Raw genomic sequence first — 17,734 nt, 5'->3', positions numbered from 1 at the left:
ATAGTTTTTCTTTTCATTCCATCAAACACTTCTCCAGCCCCATATTTTGGTTAAAATATCTATTGTTTCTACATATCTAGTATGCTTTTGCATTGTTTTTTTTCCCTCTGTATTAACATTGGTTTAATTTGTTTAATTTGCCCTCTATGAGAATTCACCATGTCATTTAGGAAATATAAGGCAGTATTGTTCAGCAGACATCTTAATTGTTCCTATTTTTTACTCAAAGTTTCTCCTTTCTCTGTCCTCCCTGCCCCATGAGTATTAACCCTGCCTCTTACCACTCACTATAAAGAAGACTATGAGAAAAGAGTTACACAGTTGCCTTAGATGTAGATGCCTCTTGGGACTCTACAAGGTAAATGGTTCTGAATTATTTCTGTGCACCAACATGGCTAGACTGATATTTCTTTTTGCTACAGCTGACCCTTGGACATCTTGTTTGGTATTGTTTTGCCGTACTGCCTGAAAATCTATGGGCAGATTTTGTTTTTAGAGAACTCCTAACAAGTATAACAATAAAATATGAGGGTAGGATCAGGTTAACTCAGTATTTAATAGTGGGAAGCTACAATGGTGTTCCAATCCATGTTCAGATTTAGGTTCAAGACTAAATTCACAGTCTGTGTTTAAACTGGCAGATCAGGCTCTCTAATGAGCTCTTTTTGCGGTGAGTTTTCTGTATAAAATCAGTGTGTAAAGACCTTGAAATGGTCATTGAAGAAGATGAATACATTAATGCAAGGTCTTCTAAGTCTTTTTTTTATTTAGATAGGTATTCTATCTAAACATCTAAATAGACCTAAAATTAAAAAAGAAAATATATAACCCATTTTCACCCCAAAGCCTCAAAAAAACTCTCCACATTACAATTGTGAGTAGCTATTTTATGCAATTACATTTGAATGTAATGTGATACATTAGAAACATTATTAGTTAACTGTTAACATTTGGATCAAACACATTATTTATGTGCATTTCTAGATCCAAAGTTAATAAATATGCCTAAAATTTGGAGGCAGTTTTTTGGGTTTTTTTCAGATAAAAATGAAACCCAGGTATTTCTCCAAGAGGTCATAGGGTTAAAAAAGAAACATGTCTCTACAAGGTATGTTTTATTTTGTTTGCTTTTAAAGAAAGTTATTAGCAACTACTCAGCTATCTGGAATTTTAGAAGCCAAGCTGGTAGGGATGGAGTAGCGGACAGAGAGGAGGTGAAATGATAAATGGCAGTCACCTGAATGGCTTGAAAAAAATCTGTCCATCAGTCACCCACTCTCAGGAAAGTGGGCACTTTCCTGCCCTTACCCCCTCTTTTCAATTGCAAATATCTAGAAATATCTTAAAAATGAAACTATTACAAAGATGGCCAACATTATCCACATTTCTTGGAAATATTTTTCACATGACACATTTTCCGTTGTCAACAGATCTTAGGTACCAAGTTGTATTTCATTTTGCATGCCTAAATGCCCATTTCCCAGCCCTGTAAGTGGCATTTTTGCTACTTACGTGCAGTTTGCCATTCTGTTACCCATGTAGGCTGCATCCATACGAGCACGTCCATGAGGTACGTGGTGCTGCAGACCCATCTGTGGTGCCGCATACCACACATTCAGGCATTTCCTGCGCTGGGCTTTTTTGACCCCTGGAAATCAAGGGGTCAAAGAAACCTTTGCAGAAAAAAGTGGGGTGGTGCACACAGGGAAAGTGTGCACTGCTCAAAACCGGTGCCTGGCTGGCTGGAACCACACTCCAGCTGCCAGCCAGGCTCCAAGCTACAAGAGCGACACAGCTACAGCTTCCCCAGCCCCCAGGAACTCAGGTAAGACTGCTGCTGGCTGCAGCCTCCCCTTCTCCACCTGGAGTAACCTGCCATGTGCCACACGGCATGTGGCATGGGCATTCCCTGGGGACAACTAGCAGTGACACAAGGTGTTTCACTGCTAGTTGTCCCTAAGGAGCCAAATGTCCACGCTGACCTGGATGCAGCCATAGTATGAATGAATAAGCATTCACATGGATCCTATGTATACAGAGTCAGCAATTCATTGGTCAAGCAGCCACAGCGTTATACATTTTCATAAAATATGTGTAGTTAAATGACAATATTCTATATTGACCCCTGATTAGCGGGTATTAGACAGAAGGAGGATCCTTCTCTGTTTTAGCTCAATAGTTAAGTGGTTAGGGCCAGGTGCAGATCCAGGATTTGACAAAAGGGGGTGCAGGAGCAGCCACCTGTGCTGCAAGGGTGGCTGCACCCCTGCTACCAGCCCCCTCCCCCCAGTGCAAGCAGGCCACATTGTGAGAGCCTCTGGGGACTTCCTTTAAAGTCCCCAAAGCATTTAAGAATCCCATTCTCTTCTCCTCCATGATCCCCCAAGCTCTGCTCCCTCCCTGCATTGCTGCTGCTGAAGTTTCCAGCTGAGCCAAGCGTCCACTCAACCTGGCCAAAGCAGACAAGAGCTGCTTAGAAGCTTCCCCTACTCCCAGGACAGCAGGGAAAGCAGCAGGAGAGGGAAGTGAGGCACAGGGAATATGCCCTTGAGAACAGAGGGGTTGGTGGGTATTCTTACATGTTTTTTGGACTTTAAAATGGTTCTCAGAGGCTCCTGTGGCACAGTCCAGTTGAAAAGGGAGGGGTAACCATGTCTCTGCACTCCTTTTGGATCCTCCCTGGAGTAGGGCACTTAGCCAGAAAGCAGAAAACCTAGCTCTTAGGCTCCCTGTTCACTGAGAGGGAGCTTGAACCTGTTTTACTACAACTTCTGAACACAGAAGTTAAACTACAGCCCCCATTCTAGCATTCAGTTTGAAGCTGAACCTCTGTAGTAGCTGAGAAAGGATATGTGGGGTCACTAGGATGCAAACAAAATAGAGGTCATGTGGCTTCCTGAAACAGAAGAGAGCAGGCCTGGGTTCTAGCCTGGACCCTTGTTCCCAATGGAGCAGAACCCCATCTCCCACGGCTCTCCATCTATCTAGTGAATGATAAATAGAAGAGGCGAAGGCTCTGCTTTAGGAGGAGAGCTAGACAGGGGAACAAGTAATACCTGACCTGTTGTCTGACAAATCTTGGTTTCTGAACAGATGCCCTAATCACTCAGCTGTCGGGGCTAAAACAGGGGCAGGCAATTATTTTGGCTGGAGGTCCACTTAATGAATTTTGGCAAGCTGTCGAGGGCTGCAAGGGTAGACCCGTCCCTTGACAAGAACCCTGTCCCCAGTCACCATTTTGGGATGGGAAGTCCCATCCCCTAGCCCCTGACTTTTGCCACAGGAAGTCCTGACCCTCGCCCCAGAAGTACTCTGTTTGGGAATAGGGTTTGCCATCTTCGAACGCGACCAAAAAAAATATCTATCTATCTATCTATCTATCTATCTATCTATCTATCTATCTATCTATCTATCTATCTATCTATCTATCTATCTATCTATCTATCTATCTATCTATCTATCTATCTGCCATTGCTGGTGTTTAGTGTGAGCAGGCAAGTCTGGTATGCCAGGCCAGGGATGTGGTACAGGTCCCCACAGTACACTGGGGCTAGGGCCAGTGGCAGTGGCAGATGGAAAAAGCTGCCCCTGCCTGATCTGCCTAGAAAGGCAATCCAGCCATGGAGCTGCCCTAGCCCTGCTGTGTGCCTAGTGGGTGGCAGAACACGTCACAGTCGTACAATGCCTAGGTCAGGTGGGACCTGGTATGGGCCAGACAAAGCCCCTCCATGGACCGGATCTGGCCCGCAGGCCATATTTTGCCCACCCCTGGGTTAAAACACAGAGGAATATTTCTCCTGGGTTTTTTTCAGGGGTGGGGGTGGGTTGTTTTGTTTTTTGTTTCCTTTTTTTTGCTGGGACATACTACGGTACTTGTGTATATAGTACTTAATGAATAAGCTTGTACACTATGCTCATATATACTTTTGTGGCTAAACTGCAGGGAGAATAAAATTATAAACTGTGTATAAGTGCCAAAAATACTTCATCTGTGTCTGAGCAAGTGGCCAGTTGGGTGAAAAAAGAGTAACTGAATTCTGCTACTCTGTGGCTAAGTACAGAATGTTCAAAAGACCTGAGGAAGAAGTGATCTAAATTTCACTCTCCACAGCTCTGCCCCCCACCAGCATCTGACTGTCAGCAGCACCCAGAGAAGGGGAGGGAGCCCCAGCTCTCTTGGCTCAGGGCTGGACTGGGCTGGGGACAAGGCCACACAGTGGAAGCTTTCCCTCCCCGCCATGACAGCTGGCGTGGCTCCCATCTCCAGCTCCTCTCTGCCCCTGTTAGCGGAGGCCAGGTGGTGGGGGAGCAGAGGCCCCTGCCACATGGGCCTGGCCCTGGCTCCCCCAGACCTGAGCTAGTACAGCTCCAATTCCCTGGCCCTGGTGCCACTGCCCAGCTTGGCTGACAACTGCATGGCTCTGAATCGGAAATTTAATAGACTGGTATAACCTAAAATGACTAAGTCTGGTACCACATCGATCAAGGTCTATTTTAGACTAGGGTGTTCCATTTTTAAACCAGTCTATGTGCCTTGAACTTCTGTACAATTATGGGTATAGACTGGTTTCCAATAATCTATATCATTTTATGTGTAAAGCCTGTACTTGGCCTATATATCAGCATCTGTGTTTAACAAACTATCATCTCTGAACTGTAACAGGAGCTGCAAGAGACAGACATGTCAAGACCTACAGTTTTTGTAGTTCTAAAGTTTAATCTTGAAATTGATGGAAACAAAGCTAGGATTGGACAAACATCTGTTAAATTTTAATGAAGATATCAGAACTCACTGGGAATAAAAAAGAAATGTCCATGGCTTAAAAAACAAGAATTTAACTTGCATTGTGTACTGCTTTATGAATGTCTATCCCAGGTCTAGAAGTGAACTGTTTGCATGTGAGGAGAGATCATCCCACTTACACGTGACACAAAAGTACATTTTAGTTCAAACATTACATGCAATTCAAGTTAAGATCCAAGTTCTTCAGAGCCTATATGAAAAAAAGTCTTGAGACATCCACATCTGACATGTACTATTTGGTTACAAGCACCAAATGGAGAGTTAGATGAGTATGTGTGGACTGAGTGAACTCCTATAAACACATACACATGTAACATTTATCAGAAGCCCCCAAAATTTAAATGATGGTTAGTATCAGACATATACTTGTTAACAAAGCAATGGAAGAGAATAATAAGCTAAATCAGCTAACTTCACTATTTGTGCTTAATCATAATAGAACAGTAAAAGCACAATACATGGCATAACTTGTACTATAATTCAACACTTGTACTTATAATTCAACAGCAAATTATCTACACATATAGAAAAAGGGTGATTATGCTTGAGTATTAGAAAGTTGGTTTCAGTGTGTATCATGGAACTAATGGACACGTACTAATTCATAAAATTCTATACTACAACTCAATGACCAAGCAGATGGGAGATTTTTTCATATACCAAGGTCTGCTTGGTAACAGGGTGAGAAAGATTTTACAGTCCCTCATTCTCAAGACAGCTGATGCAGATGCAATTAATTTATGCCAACTAATTAAGGGACTATGTGCTTTTTGAAACTTGTTGGATTACAGCTTAACTTTGCATCATACTGGACATGTCTACATGTGTATTTGGAAGTACTAGATGCTGGCGCAGTAAAATCTGCCATGTCATTTTTAGCTGCTACCTCATCATAGCAATACACTATAATGAGGGAGCACATTCCTACATTGATGCAGCTATGACATCACACTTCTTGCCGGCAGACCCTACATCACCGTAACACATTGCTCCAGTGACATAGAGTCATGTGTAGACATGCCCACTGTGCATTAAGTTTAGTACCTATAATAACAGCCACACTTGCCTTTTTAATGATGCTAATATGCAGTAGACTAATTCTACTGTGCATTAATGCATAGCACAGCTTTTGCCATGCTAATGCACAATAGATATAGTCTACTGTGTGTTTAGTGCTTCATATAGATGTGCCCTCTGTTCCCTAAAATATCCTCTTTTTTGTCTGGCATGCCCCTATGCTGGGATGACAGTGGGGAGACTGATGTGGAGCTGCCTATCCTAAGAACTCCAACATCCTGGGACCTAAGGCCATTGTCAGCTGATCAGCCACAGTCAGATTCTAGCTCGCTTGCATGACCCTGGCATCATAACAGAGGGAAAGGATCTGGCCCAGTGTGGGTAGTCATCCACATTTTGGCATGCTGGTAGCTTATCTGTTTGAACAAATGTTGTGTCAACAGAAGCTGCAAGTGATCTGCATAGTGAGTATGGTCCAGTTCACTCCAGTTCTACAAAGGACGCAAATTGATTACTATTCCACCAACAGACCATAGTAAATCTCTCTGTGTTATCTAAAACTAGGGAAAATGTTTTAAGTATAAGTGAACCCTAATTTGTATGAAAAGATGTCATGTATTTCAAGGGATCTCCACTGTCGGGTTTGTGTCCATTCTAGCTGCAAACCATTGACTTTGTAGACTAACAAAAACCACTAATGTACCAGGCACTAGTACCTTTTCAATCCCTGTTTGCATCTTTTCTGTTCTTAAGATTGCCATATAAGCATAGAGAAACGTTGTTAATGATATTATATACAGTAAAATGACTTATCTAGCATTTGAGTAACCAGAACACATTATAAACTGGAATGTCTGGCTGGCTGGCCAGACACAGATGGGGTGGGACAGGGAAGAGGGAAGCTTGCATGTGGCAGCCGCTGTTGCCACCCACCACCCTGCGCTGTAGCCTCTCCATGTAGGGCCGCCACCACCCTTCCCCCCTGCCCCCTGCTGCTCCGCGTCTGGCCAAAACCTGCCGGCCTCTAGTAATCAGCATTTTTAAATATCCACCATGTCCCATTCCCCACTCGTGCCAGATAACAAGAATTTTACTGCACTAAAGTAGGAAATGCTTTTACTAAAAATCATGATTTTGCCTGTTCCATTAGAACATGCTTGCATCATTAAATTTAATGCTTAAATTAGGTACACTTAATCTAGGTAGACCTAGGGCTGGGACAAACTAGAAAACATGACATATCAGAACTAAGATTCATGACTTTACCACATTGTTTGGATGTGATATTTTACATTGAAATGGAAATCTGATATTTGACATCAAACATACTTATTGTATAAGTAGCGTTCATATAACCATACCAACAGGAGATCTGGGGCAGGTATATAAAACAGGATTGTCCCAGCAAAGACTGGACCCTAATGGTCACCAAAACCTATGAAAAAGCATGTTGTTCTGAAAATAGTTTTATCTAAAGGAACTCCTCCACATCCACCATTCTCATAGCCCATTTCCCACTTCTCTTATTACAGTTAGAAAATAGTTTGATAAAAATTTTTCTATGTAAGCATTAAGTCCTTGTGCAGGGATCTAAAAGTGAAATGATAAAGATGGACTGAACTATCATCTCATTATTCTGTTTCAACAACTGACCTGTTTGAAGACACTTGAATTATTCACACATACATTGTAACTGTTTTCCTATTGAAAATGTAATCCAAGTACATAATATTTCCCCATGCTTGAAGAAATAAAATATTAATGAATTATTGCAATGTCAAGATACGCTGAAACTGGATAGAAGTAAGATAGAACTAGTCTTCTGAACAATATAAAAAATTAAAAAGCCAAAATTACACATAATTCTGTTTTTCCTTCTGTAACTCTTTCAACTTCTTCATCTTATCATTAAACTGCACTATACAGTCTTACTCCAATTAATATATATGGCGTTTCTATCAGGCATCCTCTAATAATCCTCATAATTGAAACTAGAAATTCTCTGTTTTGTGGATAGGATGCAAACATGGATTGTGGCTTTCTCCTGCTATGTTCCAAACCTAATGTACCAGGACCAACTGCTGATAGCAGGAAGGTAAGTGTTTCTTTTTGTCCTTTAACAGCAGTTCTCTTGAGAGAGCAAGGAACATTTGCAAGGAACATGTTTTTAATTTTCATTTGCTACAAATTAGCCATCAAACCATAATTCAGTCTTGAGAAGTCTAGCTACAATTTAATTTAACAACCTAGAAATTTAAGTTTCTGCATTCCATAATGATTACTTGATCTATTTAATCCCTATCTTACTGATTTCTATAAAATTCTGTATGCTGCAACCTTGATAAACTATTGTATCATCTATTTTTCTTCTTGATTTATTCCAACTTGGTCTTTATCCTTAATATAGCCATATACTTTCCTCTTTGTCCTGGCTAGTGACCACATTTATATATCACACATTATCTACCTGGCTACTAAGCACCCTTTCTCTTGATCTTTCTTTTCGGTCATTAAGTTCAGTTTACCAGAAAGTTCCTATGACTGAAATCATCACTCCCTCTGTGGTCACTTTATAACTGAGATATTGTAAAGAGGCCCTTAAAAATGCTGGATCTCAACAAAGAGTGTTTCTCTGAACACTCTTGTCTGTCGCTATAGTGACAGAAGCCAACTATAACCAAAGGGCAATCTTACAAGCTCTGGTACAGAGGAAGTATCAGGAGTCGGGTCTCAATTTAGAATACTGTGAATATTTTGGGCAGTACCTCAGACTGCAGTTAGAAAGGGATAGGATGCTCTAACTTAAACAAGGCCCTTAGGCAGATTCTATTCAGTTCAGCAAACCCTAAATTAGGAGTGTGCTGTGGAGATTTAAAGCCAACGTAACTCCCAACCCTTCCCTGAAGCAGTAATTTGTGGAGTACCTCCATTTGCGTGGAATCATAGCAATCATTAATATGGACTTGTACCAATGCTTAATTTCACCTATTCTCTTTAACACTGACATATCCATAATATATTTCTCATTTCAAAGCACAGTAATACTAAGCAAACCACAATTACTTTCAAAATTGTATTGTCTTAAAAATATTTATTTTTAGGCAAGTGCACAGCAGGTATTAACAACAGAACATTTGCATAATATAGAACTTATCAAATCTGTAATGAGAAATATTAGCATTCAAAAGTTTCTTTAAAATGCAGTATGACTATTTGTCAACATAAATGATGCTTATGAAATGTATAGATAAGTGCAGAAGCAGGGTAAGTATGCAAGAAACAGTAAGAATGAAACTAATCCTACTTACCAAACTCCTTGGGAACAGCAATAGAGTAAACACAGTTGTGACCAACACTATAGTTTTTGGGGTAGTTTGGTGATAACACTGTTCCTTCAGAGCCTGTTGACCGACTCCCACATGGTGCTAGAAAGAAAATATGTACAGTATTTAATTATATAATATTCAGAAGGTGATAAGACCGATGTAAGTTGCTGTATTTTGTTATAAGCCACTGCAGTTATGAGTAACTTTTACATTAGATTTAATGCATGTATTATCTGAATAATGAGCATGGAGGACAGTGCAATTTCCCAGAAAAAAAAATAGGATACTTCTATATAATTTATCAATTATGTTAATAAAACAATAGGTTGTATATATCAAATGCCAGTATTCTTTTGAGAGAATACTATTATTTATTTCTCATATATGAGAATCCACTATATAGTGGTGGGGTGAATGCCAAAGACTTACTCATGGCAATAGTTTCACAACTCAAAGAAAAAAAGGATAGGTAGGAATAAGGATAAGACATCTTGACATGCCTGAGAACTCCTTTTTTTTTTATATCAGCTGAGAATTTGTTCCTTTCTCCCAACAACGTCTTAAAAATAACAATATTAATATTTAAGTAATCAAAAAAAGCCAATCAACTAACATTTGCAGTAACAATGGGCATGAATAAGGTTAGAAGGCAGAGTGCATATGCACATGTATAGACTAACTAAATCAGACATAAATAGACCACAAGCTTTTGTAAGCCAAAGCTATTGTAAAGGATACACAGAAAGCAAAATATAACAAGGAGAGAGAATTTAGAATACACAAGACAAAGGTGGGGGCTGGGAGAGAGAGAAAGAGAGAGAGATAGGAAGGAGGGAGTCAGTGCTAGGAGAGTAAAACACATGTGCAGTAAACCCATAGGAACAAAAGGGGTCACAAAAGCTCATCCAGGTAATGAGATAATAATCCATAGTCTATGTTGAAACCATACTTAGAACAGTACAGTTTGTGGATGAATTCTTGTTCCACAGTTTCCTGTTCATTATTAAGGCTAGTAATACATTTTTCATTCATTATCATTCATATTTTCAAGCCAGAAATAAGTCTTTCCTCTTCCAGTGCCACAAAATAGATTTTCAGAGGCATTTATATAAAATTTGCTACGTAGTTGCCAAAACTTTCCTACATAGATTTCAAGTGGTGTGTTTTTTTTTGTCACGCTTCTCATAAATTCACTAATCTAAAAATTCATCTGCTGCCAAGACTCTGACATCACTCATAATTATTCCTTGCAACTATTTTTATGATTACAAAATCAATTTTAAACTACATTAAATGGAAGTGTAGATATAAAAGACTAATCAGATACATCTTTTCTTTAAAAGAGACTTAAATAACTTTGCAAAGCACAAATGGCTTGCCTTGTTAAAGTAGTTTACCTAACATAGCGAATGTATGCATGTTACTTACTAGATGTCGAGAACCCACTACATAATTAATATCTTCTGAATTCTGAAAATTACAGAAAAGTAATATCTTTTCCAAGTTTCTTCCCAAAGAATCCAGTTTAGTTATTTATTTTACCATGATATTAAAAACAAGATGTCAATCAAAATAAATAATTAAAAATATATACTAATAAATATACTGTATTTATTTTCATGCCTAGGGAATAGTTTGAACCTCCTTCTGTATCTTAAATCAAGCAAACTGAGTGGCTGTGACACAGATGATTACATGGTCAGGAGGGTGGTAAATTGGCTTAAGGGTCACACCCAGATAGTGGTGGTGGATGGGTCGGTATTGACTTGGAAAGATGTGGGCAGTGAGGTCCTTGGACCTGTGCTATTCACACACCTTCCCACCCCTGGAGCACATGTAAAAGTGCCTTATGTTTCCTGGAGTCCATTTGCAGTTGTTCTTAAAGTTCAGTAGGACTTTTCTATTTAGAGTAAATCACGTTAGCCTAGGTATATATCAGTCTTATGGGTGCCCTTTGTATCCCCCCTGCTTTATAAATATATCTTCTTCTATGTAAAACATTGACTCTAGCTTTCATCATTATTGGATTAAATTACGAAACATTTACTTAAGCTCTGATTCAAGTGGATCGTCTCAATACTTAAGTTCACTACCAAGGGCCTTAGTTAACTGAGTTGAAAAGGATCAAGTCATTGTCTCTGATATGAGTACTGGCTCCATTGATTTTAATTTTCACAGAGCACCTAGGTAAAAACACACTCAACCATAGCTGTGAGAACACAAATAAGTTAAGGAATAACAAAAAGAGTTAATTTTTTCTTCTGGTATTTTAGTAAAATAAAAATGTCACAGACAAATACACCATGAATAACATAGTGACTCCACTTAAGATGGACATGAGACTGAAAAATGGTTTTCTGTGATCGAAGCACAATTTTTTTAAATTGAAGACAATGAGTGATGACAGAGATGACTGGAGGCAGATTAAAAAAAAATCAACACGCAACTATTTTTTGTACTAAGACATCACTGACCTAGTAGCCTCATTAGAGCCCTATTATGCTGGATGATACACAAACATAAAAGATAATTCCTTATTCCCAAGGTACAACTTTAGGTCAGGAACCTATAAAGACTTACAACAGCTTTAAATACTCCAGTATTGCCACTGTCTTTTATAGCAATACATAAATGTATAAAATTATGTCCAAGCTTAAAACTGTATAGAATTTGAACCTAAACAGGGATGAGAACTGGGTTGGATGGAAAGCAAAACATAAGGAAGTAGAAAAGGCAAGGGGCAAGAACGACAGGAGTACTGGGAAAACAAGGTTGATTCTGAGCAATACACTTTATTTCCTTTTTTTTCCTCTTCTCCTTCGATGAGCTGGGTAAATGAAGGACTGTAACAAATTGGTAATAATGATTTCCTAATAGACTGCCAGCCTCATTATTGTTATTTACTAATTGACTGGTGTGGATTTGAGAAAAAAACTCAAGGTAAATATCTGACCCCTCTAAAGTCAATGTCACTGACTTAAATGAAGTCACAAGTTCACTTCTGGGTTTTTTTTGTTTTGTTTTGTTTTTTACAGTTTGTGAAGGAACAGAGCTTATAAAATCATTTCCCCATTTCTTTTACAGACATTTGTAATATGCATATATTATATTACAGATCTATATGCACACACATATATATACATACACATAATTCCTTGTAAGACTTAGGCTAGGGACAGAAATAACTGATATAAGTGATTGGAAATTGACTCAAATCTATAACACAACAGAAGTTCAATGGACATAAAAAACTTTCAAAATGGCCAATACTGGTTTAAGACAAACCTGGATGGATGTAGTATCAGACTTAACTGATTTAGGTTAAATCAGTTTATTGAACTTCTGTCCCAGATCCCCTCTAGATTCAAGTTAACTCACAGTCCCCCAGCATCAAAGCATGCTTTGCACCTTCCCCACAACCTCCTGCCCGCAACTGGGTGAGCAGACTAGCCTTGGCACAAATTGCCTTCTCCAGCTTCCCCAGCCAAGCAAGGAGGTGTGATTTAGTGCCCCCCTCTCTGGTTTCTGGCCTGGGCAACTGCAGACATGTGGTTGCATTTCTGGAATCAAAAGCAAATGTCTGTTCACTTGCTTATCAGTTCAATCTTTGAAGCTTAGACTAACCTGTGAAGACTGAATCAATTCAGCCTTGGGCTTTTTGACTGTCTATACTTAGCCTTAAGGTGTAACTGTTACCTGCTATGCAACCAAAGGCCTCATAAGTGTCCTGTTTGGCATTTCCACACATTTTTAAATTCTATTTCCCTTGCAATATAGATGAATAAACATACATAAATACACTGAGCATGGACAGCGTGTGGAGTGTGAACCAGTGTTTGTGGAACCAGATTCAAGGTTAGGCAACTTAGTGTATGCCACCTAAATGTGAATTGGTGTCCCATGCATGTAAGCATCTGCTGCTTGGCAGGAGGAGCCTGGGCAGCTGGAGGTAAGTTGGAGGGGAGGGGCTAAAAAAATGGGTCTACTGAGGGGATGGTGGGTTTAAGGAGAGTTAATAGGTCCAGGTGGGGCTGGTGGGCCTGGGAAGGGAGGTTTGGTAGGTCCATGGGGAAACATAGCCTGAACAGGGTGGTAGGGGAGGGCAAGTTAAACCAGTACAGCCCCAGGGCTGTGGCAAGTGACTGGGCTTTCCCAGACATGGAGTTGTTCTGTGAACAAGTGTAAGTATTCACTAGGTTGGATTACCCCCTGTAAGATTAGGTTAACCCTTCACAATCTAAAGTTAGTTCCCTTCTAAGGTGAACTGACTTTAGATAAGGAGCACCATTTTTAGGGTAATCTAATCCCTGCAGATGCTTGCACACTGGAGCATTTAGATTGCCATAACCTTGGTTCCTGGATTGATAAACTAGTGGCTTCACTTTCCTTTGACACCAGCAGAAAGAGAGTTGAGAGAACAGAAGATGCAGTCTACCTGTTTTTTGTTCTGGTGTTTCTGCACACAGTAAACCCCTAAAACAGGGAGGACTGTAAGAAGAATGATAACCCAAGTCTAAAGCCATGGTTTATGCCTGGTTATGGCATGATGATAAGTGGTGTCAGAATTTTTAGATAAATTATTTCTGAGCGTCTAACAAAGCTCTACAACTGTAACTGGAAATTTTGATATAGGATGGAGACATCTTCATGAAGACAAAAAAAAAAAAAAAGAATTACTATGATCCAACATAATTATAATATCAAATTTAAAATCAGCTCCAGAACATGGAGGTGTTCAAGTTTGCCAGTGAGTTGCTGGAGGAATTTAACATTGCCAAAATAAAACATTCTTCTTTAAACATAGTTTTGGAAAATTTTAAAGATGCTCAGTTCTTCCCACTTCTCCCCCTGATCCACCCCTCTCAACAACCACACCAGAGAACAGGACCCTGCCTAAAAAGCATATGCAAAAACCACCAATGCATTTCGTCTGTCATCACGTTTCACAACAAAAGCTCAAGGACCAGAGGATCCTACGCAGGCTGATCACAGAATGTGATACACCTTAGTCAATGTACCAGTTGCCTGTAGAAAAATTATATGGGTGAAATTAAATAACCACTACATTCTGAAATGAACTCTCAAAGAAAAAATGACAAAGGAGTTGCTGATATGCAGCTGTTGCTCTCACAAGCTGTTGCTGTGAACAAGCATGCATTATATTTTTCTCTGTTTTTAAATATGCAATTTCATGCCTTATTTGCTGAAGACAATATATTTACTGTTCATGATACTCATCATATGCTTTGTAGTCCATCAGTGAGTTTATTTTTCCAATGTCCTTGTAAGTTCAAGGAGTACTCTTATTTCACAAATGAGGAACCCAAACAAAAAGAGCTTCATGTTCACTAAGTCTGAGTGTCCAATTTGAGACATGTATAACCTGATTATCAGGGTACTTAGAGTCACAAAGGACATTATATATATAGGAAAGAGGTATCATTGACTTAAATGAGTGCTTGAAGCTCTGGAAATCAGACCCCTAGTTTCCAGTCAGGCACCCAAATGGAAATACACTATTTGTGACTACCGCTAAAAAGTCAATTTGAATATATAGAAACCACAATATGATAAGCCACAGGACATCCATCTATGGCTGAGACACTTTTCCAGGTGAGCATTCAATTGTCTTAACCATAAGATCATTATTTTACCTCCTTCCATCCATTACTTCATTGACTACCTGCATTTCTACTTTTGTGACAAAAAAGCTGAGGTTATAAAGATAACAACCTCCTTAAATATACAACCTGGATTCATCCCTTCACCAGGCCCACTTTATGCTCTGACTGAGAAAGGATTCCTGCTGCGGGAAAAGAGTGTGTGATCAAGTAATGAATGATATGATAATGAAGGAAAATTACACATGAAGGAGAAAAAAAGACACACAAATTTAAGTTTTCAGTGATCTAATGTTTGGGCGTTTGACTCTGAAAATTCATATTTGCCTTATAGCATGACAGTTTTCTGGTGTGCTTTTCTCATTTTTTTGGTGTATGTGATATATACACTTATTTTATTTATGTAGCTATTTGTTTATATGTTTGTTGTTGTTGTTGTGTATATGATTTATATGGCACCCTTCCCAACAAAGACTCAGGAAAGAATACAATAAGAGAAGCAGACAAACCTAAGGGGGCAACTAGAAGAAAGAAAACAAATGCCTGCCCAAACAGCAATGCTTCTGAAAAATGTCCAAGCTTGGGCTTGGGCAGGTCCCAAGAGGGAGGGAGTTCCAGAGCTGAGGAGCAACCACAAAGAACAATCTTACACCTGTTTTCACCAAGTAAACTTGGAGTACTGATAGTATTTGCAGGAGATTGCTCTCAGCTGATTTTAGGCATTGTAGTAGAGCATAGGAGTATGTACTTCAGGCTTCGTGCAGACATTACACTTAGATAGACCTAACTAGGGTTAAGTTGATCTAAGTGCCAAATTGTACATATGTTTGGGGACTTTAGATTGAGCAAAAAAATGGCCAACCCAATCTAATTTAGTTCACCTGGGGTGGTGCAATAAATAGACTGAGCTAACCCGTGCCTCATCTGTTCAAATGTCTGTACAAGTTTTGAGTGCAGCCCTCAGTCTGGAAAAGCCCAGCCATTCATCCCAGCCCTAAGGCCATGCTTCTTCTACCCCTTCCACGCTGACCAGGCTATTTTTAGCCCTCCAGTCTCCCCTTCCTCCCAGATGGCCAAAATCCCCTCCCTCTCCATGGACCCATATAGACTCATATACACAACTGAACAGAAGATGCAACAAGATGGAGTCCTGAGGAACCCCACATAAAAGGTCCATAGCGGGGATGACAGACACTCATTCATCACTGCCTTCTAGGATTGATAGCATTCAGATGTAAGTGGAGCTCTCAGGCAACTATCCATTCAATGACCCTCCCCAAAAAGGGGAAGTTGAAGACTAGATGGGAAGTCAGCTTCAAGTGGTGGTGTCTTGAGCAGGGGCCAGACAATCACTGACTTAAGAGTATCCAGTACCCTGCTTCTCAAAAGGAGGTGGCCCCAGTCTCCCCCTGCTGGCTTTTTTAAGTCAGAATAGGCATGGGTACAATTCACAACTTATCACCTTTATCCCTCAAGCACTTGTCCACGTCAGTGGGTGACAGCAATTTAAAATGATAAACTGGGCACAACCAGGCTTCTTCAACCTCAAACTCTGACTCTGCAATAAGACTGGTAGTCACCAAGCCATGTAGAATATGGGTAGTTTTGTCTGAAAAGTAGACAGCAAACATCACAGTGGACTGAAGTAGACTCAGTTTCTGGGCAGAGACAAGCTAGATTAACCAGGCCATTCACCACCCACAACATTTCCACCAGATGACACTTTGCAGATGCAATGGCAGTAGGAAAAAAAGCTCCTTTGCTGCCACCATTGCCATGCAAAAGTCTTGTAAGATCTACACCACAATCAGTCAAGTTTGGCATGCGTTGAGAGCCACTGGCATTCCAGCCACCTAGCCTTGGGCATAAGCTGCCCCAGTTCCACTGTGTACTAGAGTGACCTATGCCACCACATAGGTGGTAGGAGCGGGTGCTGTATCTATGGCCAGGATCAGGGTGCTATACATATAATGTTAATGCTTATTTATTCTGAAAACTTATTTACTAGAATTGCCTTTGGATGTAAGTGTGACTGAATGGTCTAGCAACATGATGGCAGTGCTCAGTTTTTCTTCCTTTTAAATAGGAGACTGCAACAGAGCAACTTGTCATTTTTAAAGGGAACAGCCAGTCCTATTGAGAGAGACTAGCTTCAGGGAATCTGGCTGTGAGTGTCCTGGTAGTAACTTCAAAAAGTCTCCCAGGAGAGGAGGAGACAAGCTATGAGCACAATAGCTTGCTACAAGAAGAGAATAGGCTTCTGGGTCGGGGGCCACAGGGACTAGTGCCTGGGACAAGGCAGAAAGATTTGCTTTTCTTTGTTTATTTGTTTGCTTGTTTGTTGCTTAAACACTGAGTTTTACTTGCAAGGACTGGCTGTGGAGCTTCTCCAGGGAGCAATGCCTGCTTGCAGAAGCCAGCAGTCTAGGTAACCTGCTTACAGAAACCATTTTTTTCTGCTACTTCTTTCATTCTGGGGGATGGGCTTCTATAGCATTTGCTTCTATCAGAAAATGATATATAATATGCAGAATAAATATTCTTTATCTTCTTCTCTTTAAAAAAAATAATCTTAGTACCTGAAAATTACTGAAGTATGATTGGACCAAGACAAACTCTAGAGGCCATGACTTAACAGACCTATTTTTTATCCTTGTTTTCCTTTTCACTGTAGCAATGAAGTTTGCTACCTTTACTCAAGACTTCAAACTGTGATAATGTGGGCTGAAAGTCTGGAAAAGTCCCTGCTGCACAGGCCAGGATGAGGTATGTGCATTCACTGGCTGTTCTCTCTAATTTCTGACCAGCAGTGTTTCAGCAGGCTACTCCATTTTTACAAAACATTTTCATGGGGAAGTCTTTACCAGAGGAAGAATCTATTTTTCTTTCAGTTGTTGTCAGCTCCTCCATGCATGAGATTAGTGTGCAACCAGAGAAGACTGTCATCCTGGTGGAATTTAATACAT

General features: G+C 40.0%; 1 protein-coding gene across 1 annotated transcript in view; it reads right to left on the bottom strand.

Annotated features, from left to right (window-relative positions):
- Positions 1–17,734, bottom strand: part of CSMD3 (CUB and Sushi multiple domains 3) — a 1,325,501-nt gene that overhangs the window by 249,600 nt on the left and 1,058,167 nt on the right. The window contains exon 32 of the mRNA XM_014603846.3: positions 9,130–9,246. Coding sequence (XP_014459332.1) covers positions 9,130–9,246 — 117 coding nt within the window. The remainder of the gene's footprint in view (positions 1–9,129; positions 9,247–17,734) is intronic.

This window comes from Alligator mississippiensis, chromosome 3, assembly GCF_030867095.1.
Source record: "Alligator mississippiensis isolate rAllMis1 chromosome 3, rAllMis1, whole genome shotgun sequence".
In the NCBI taxonomy this organism is placed as follows: domain Eukaryota; kingdom Metazoa; phylum Chordata; order Crocodylia; family Alligatoridae; genus Alligator; species Alligator mississippiensis.
This window is presented reverse-complemented; position numbering and strand designations above follow the sequence as displayed.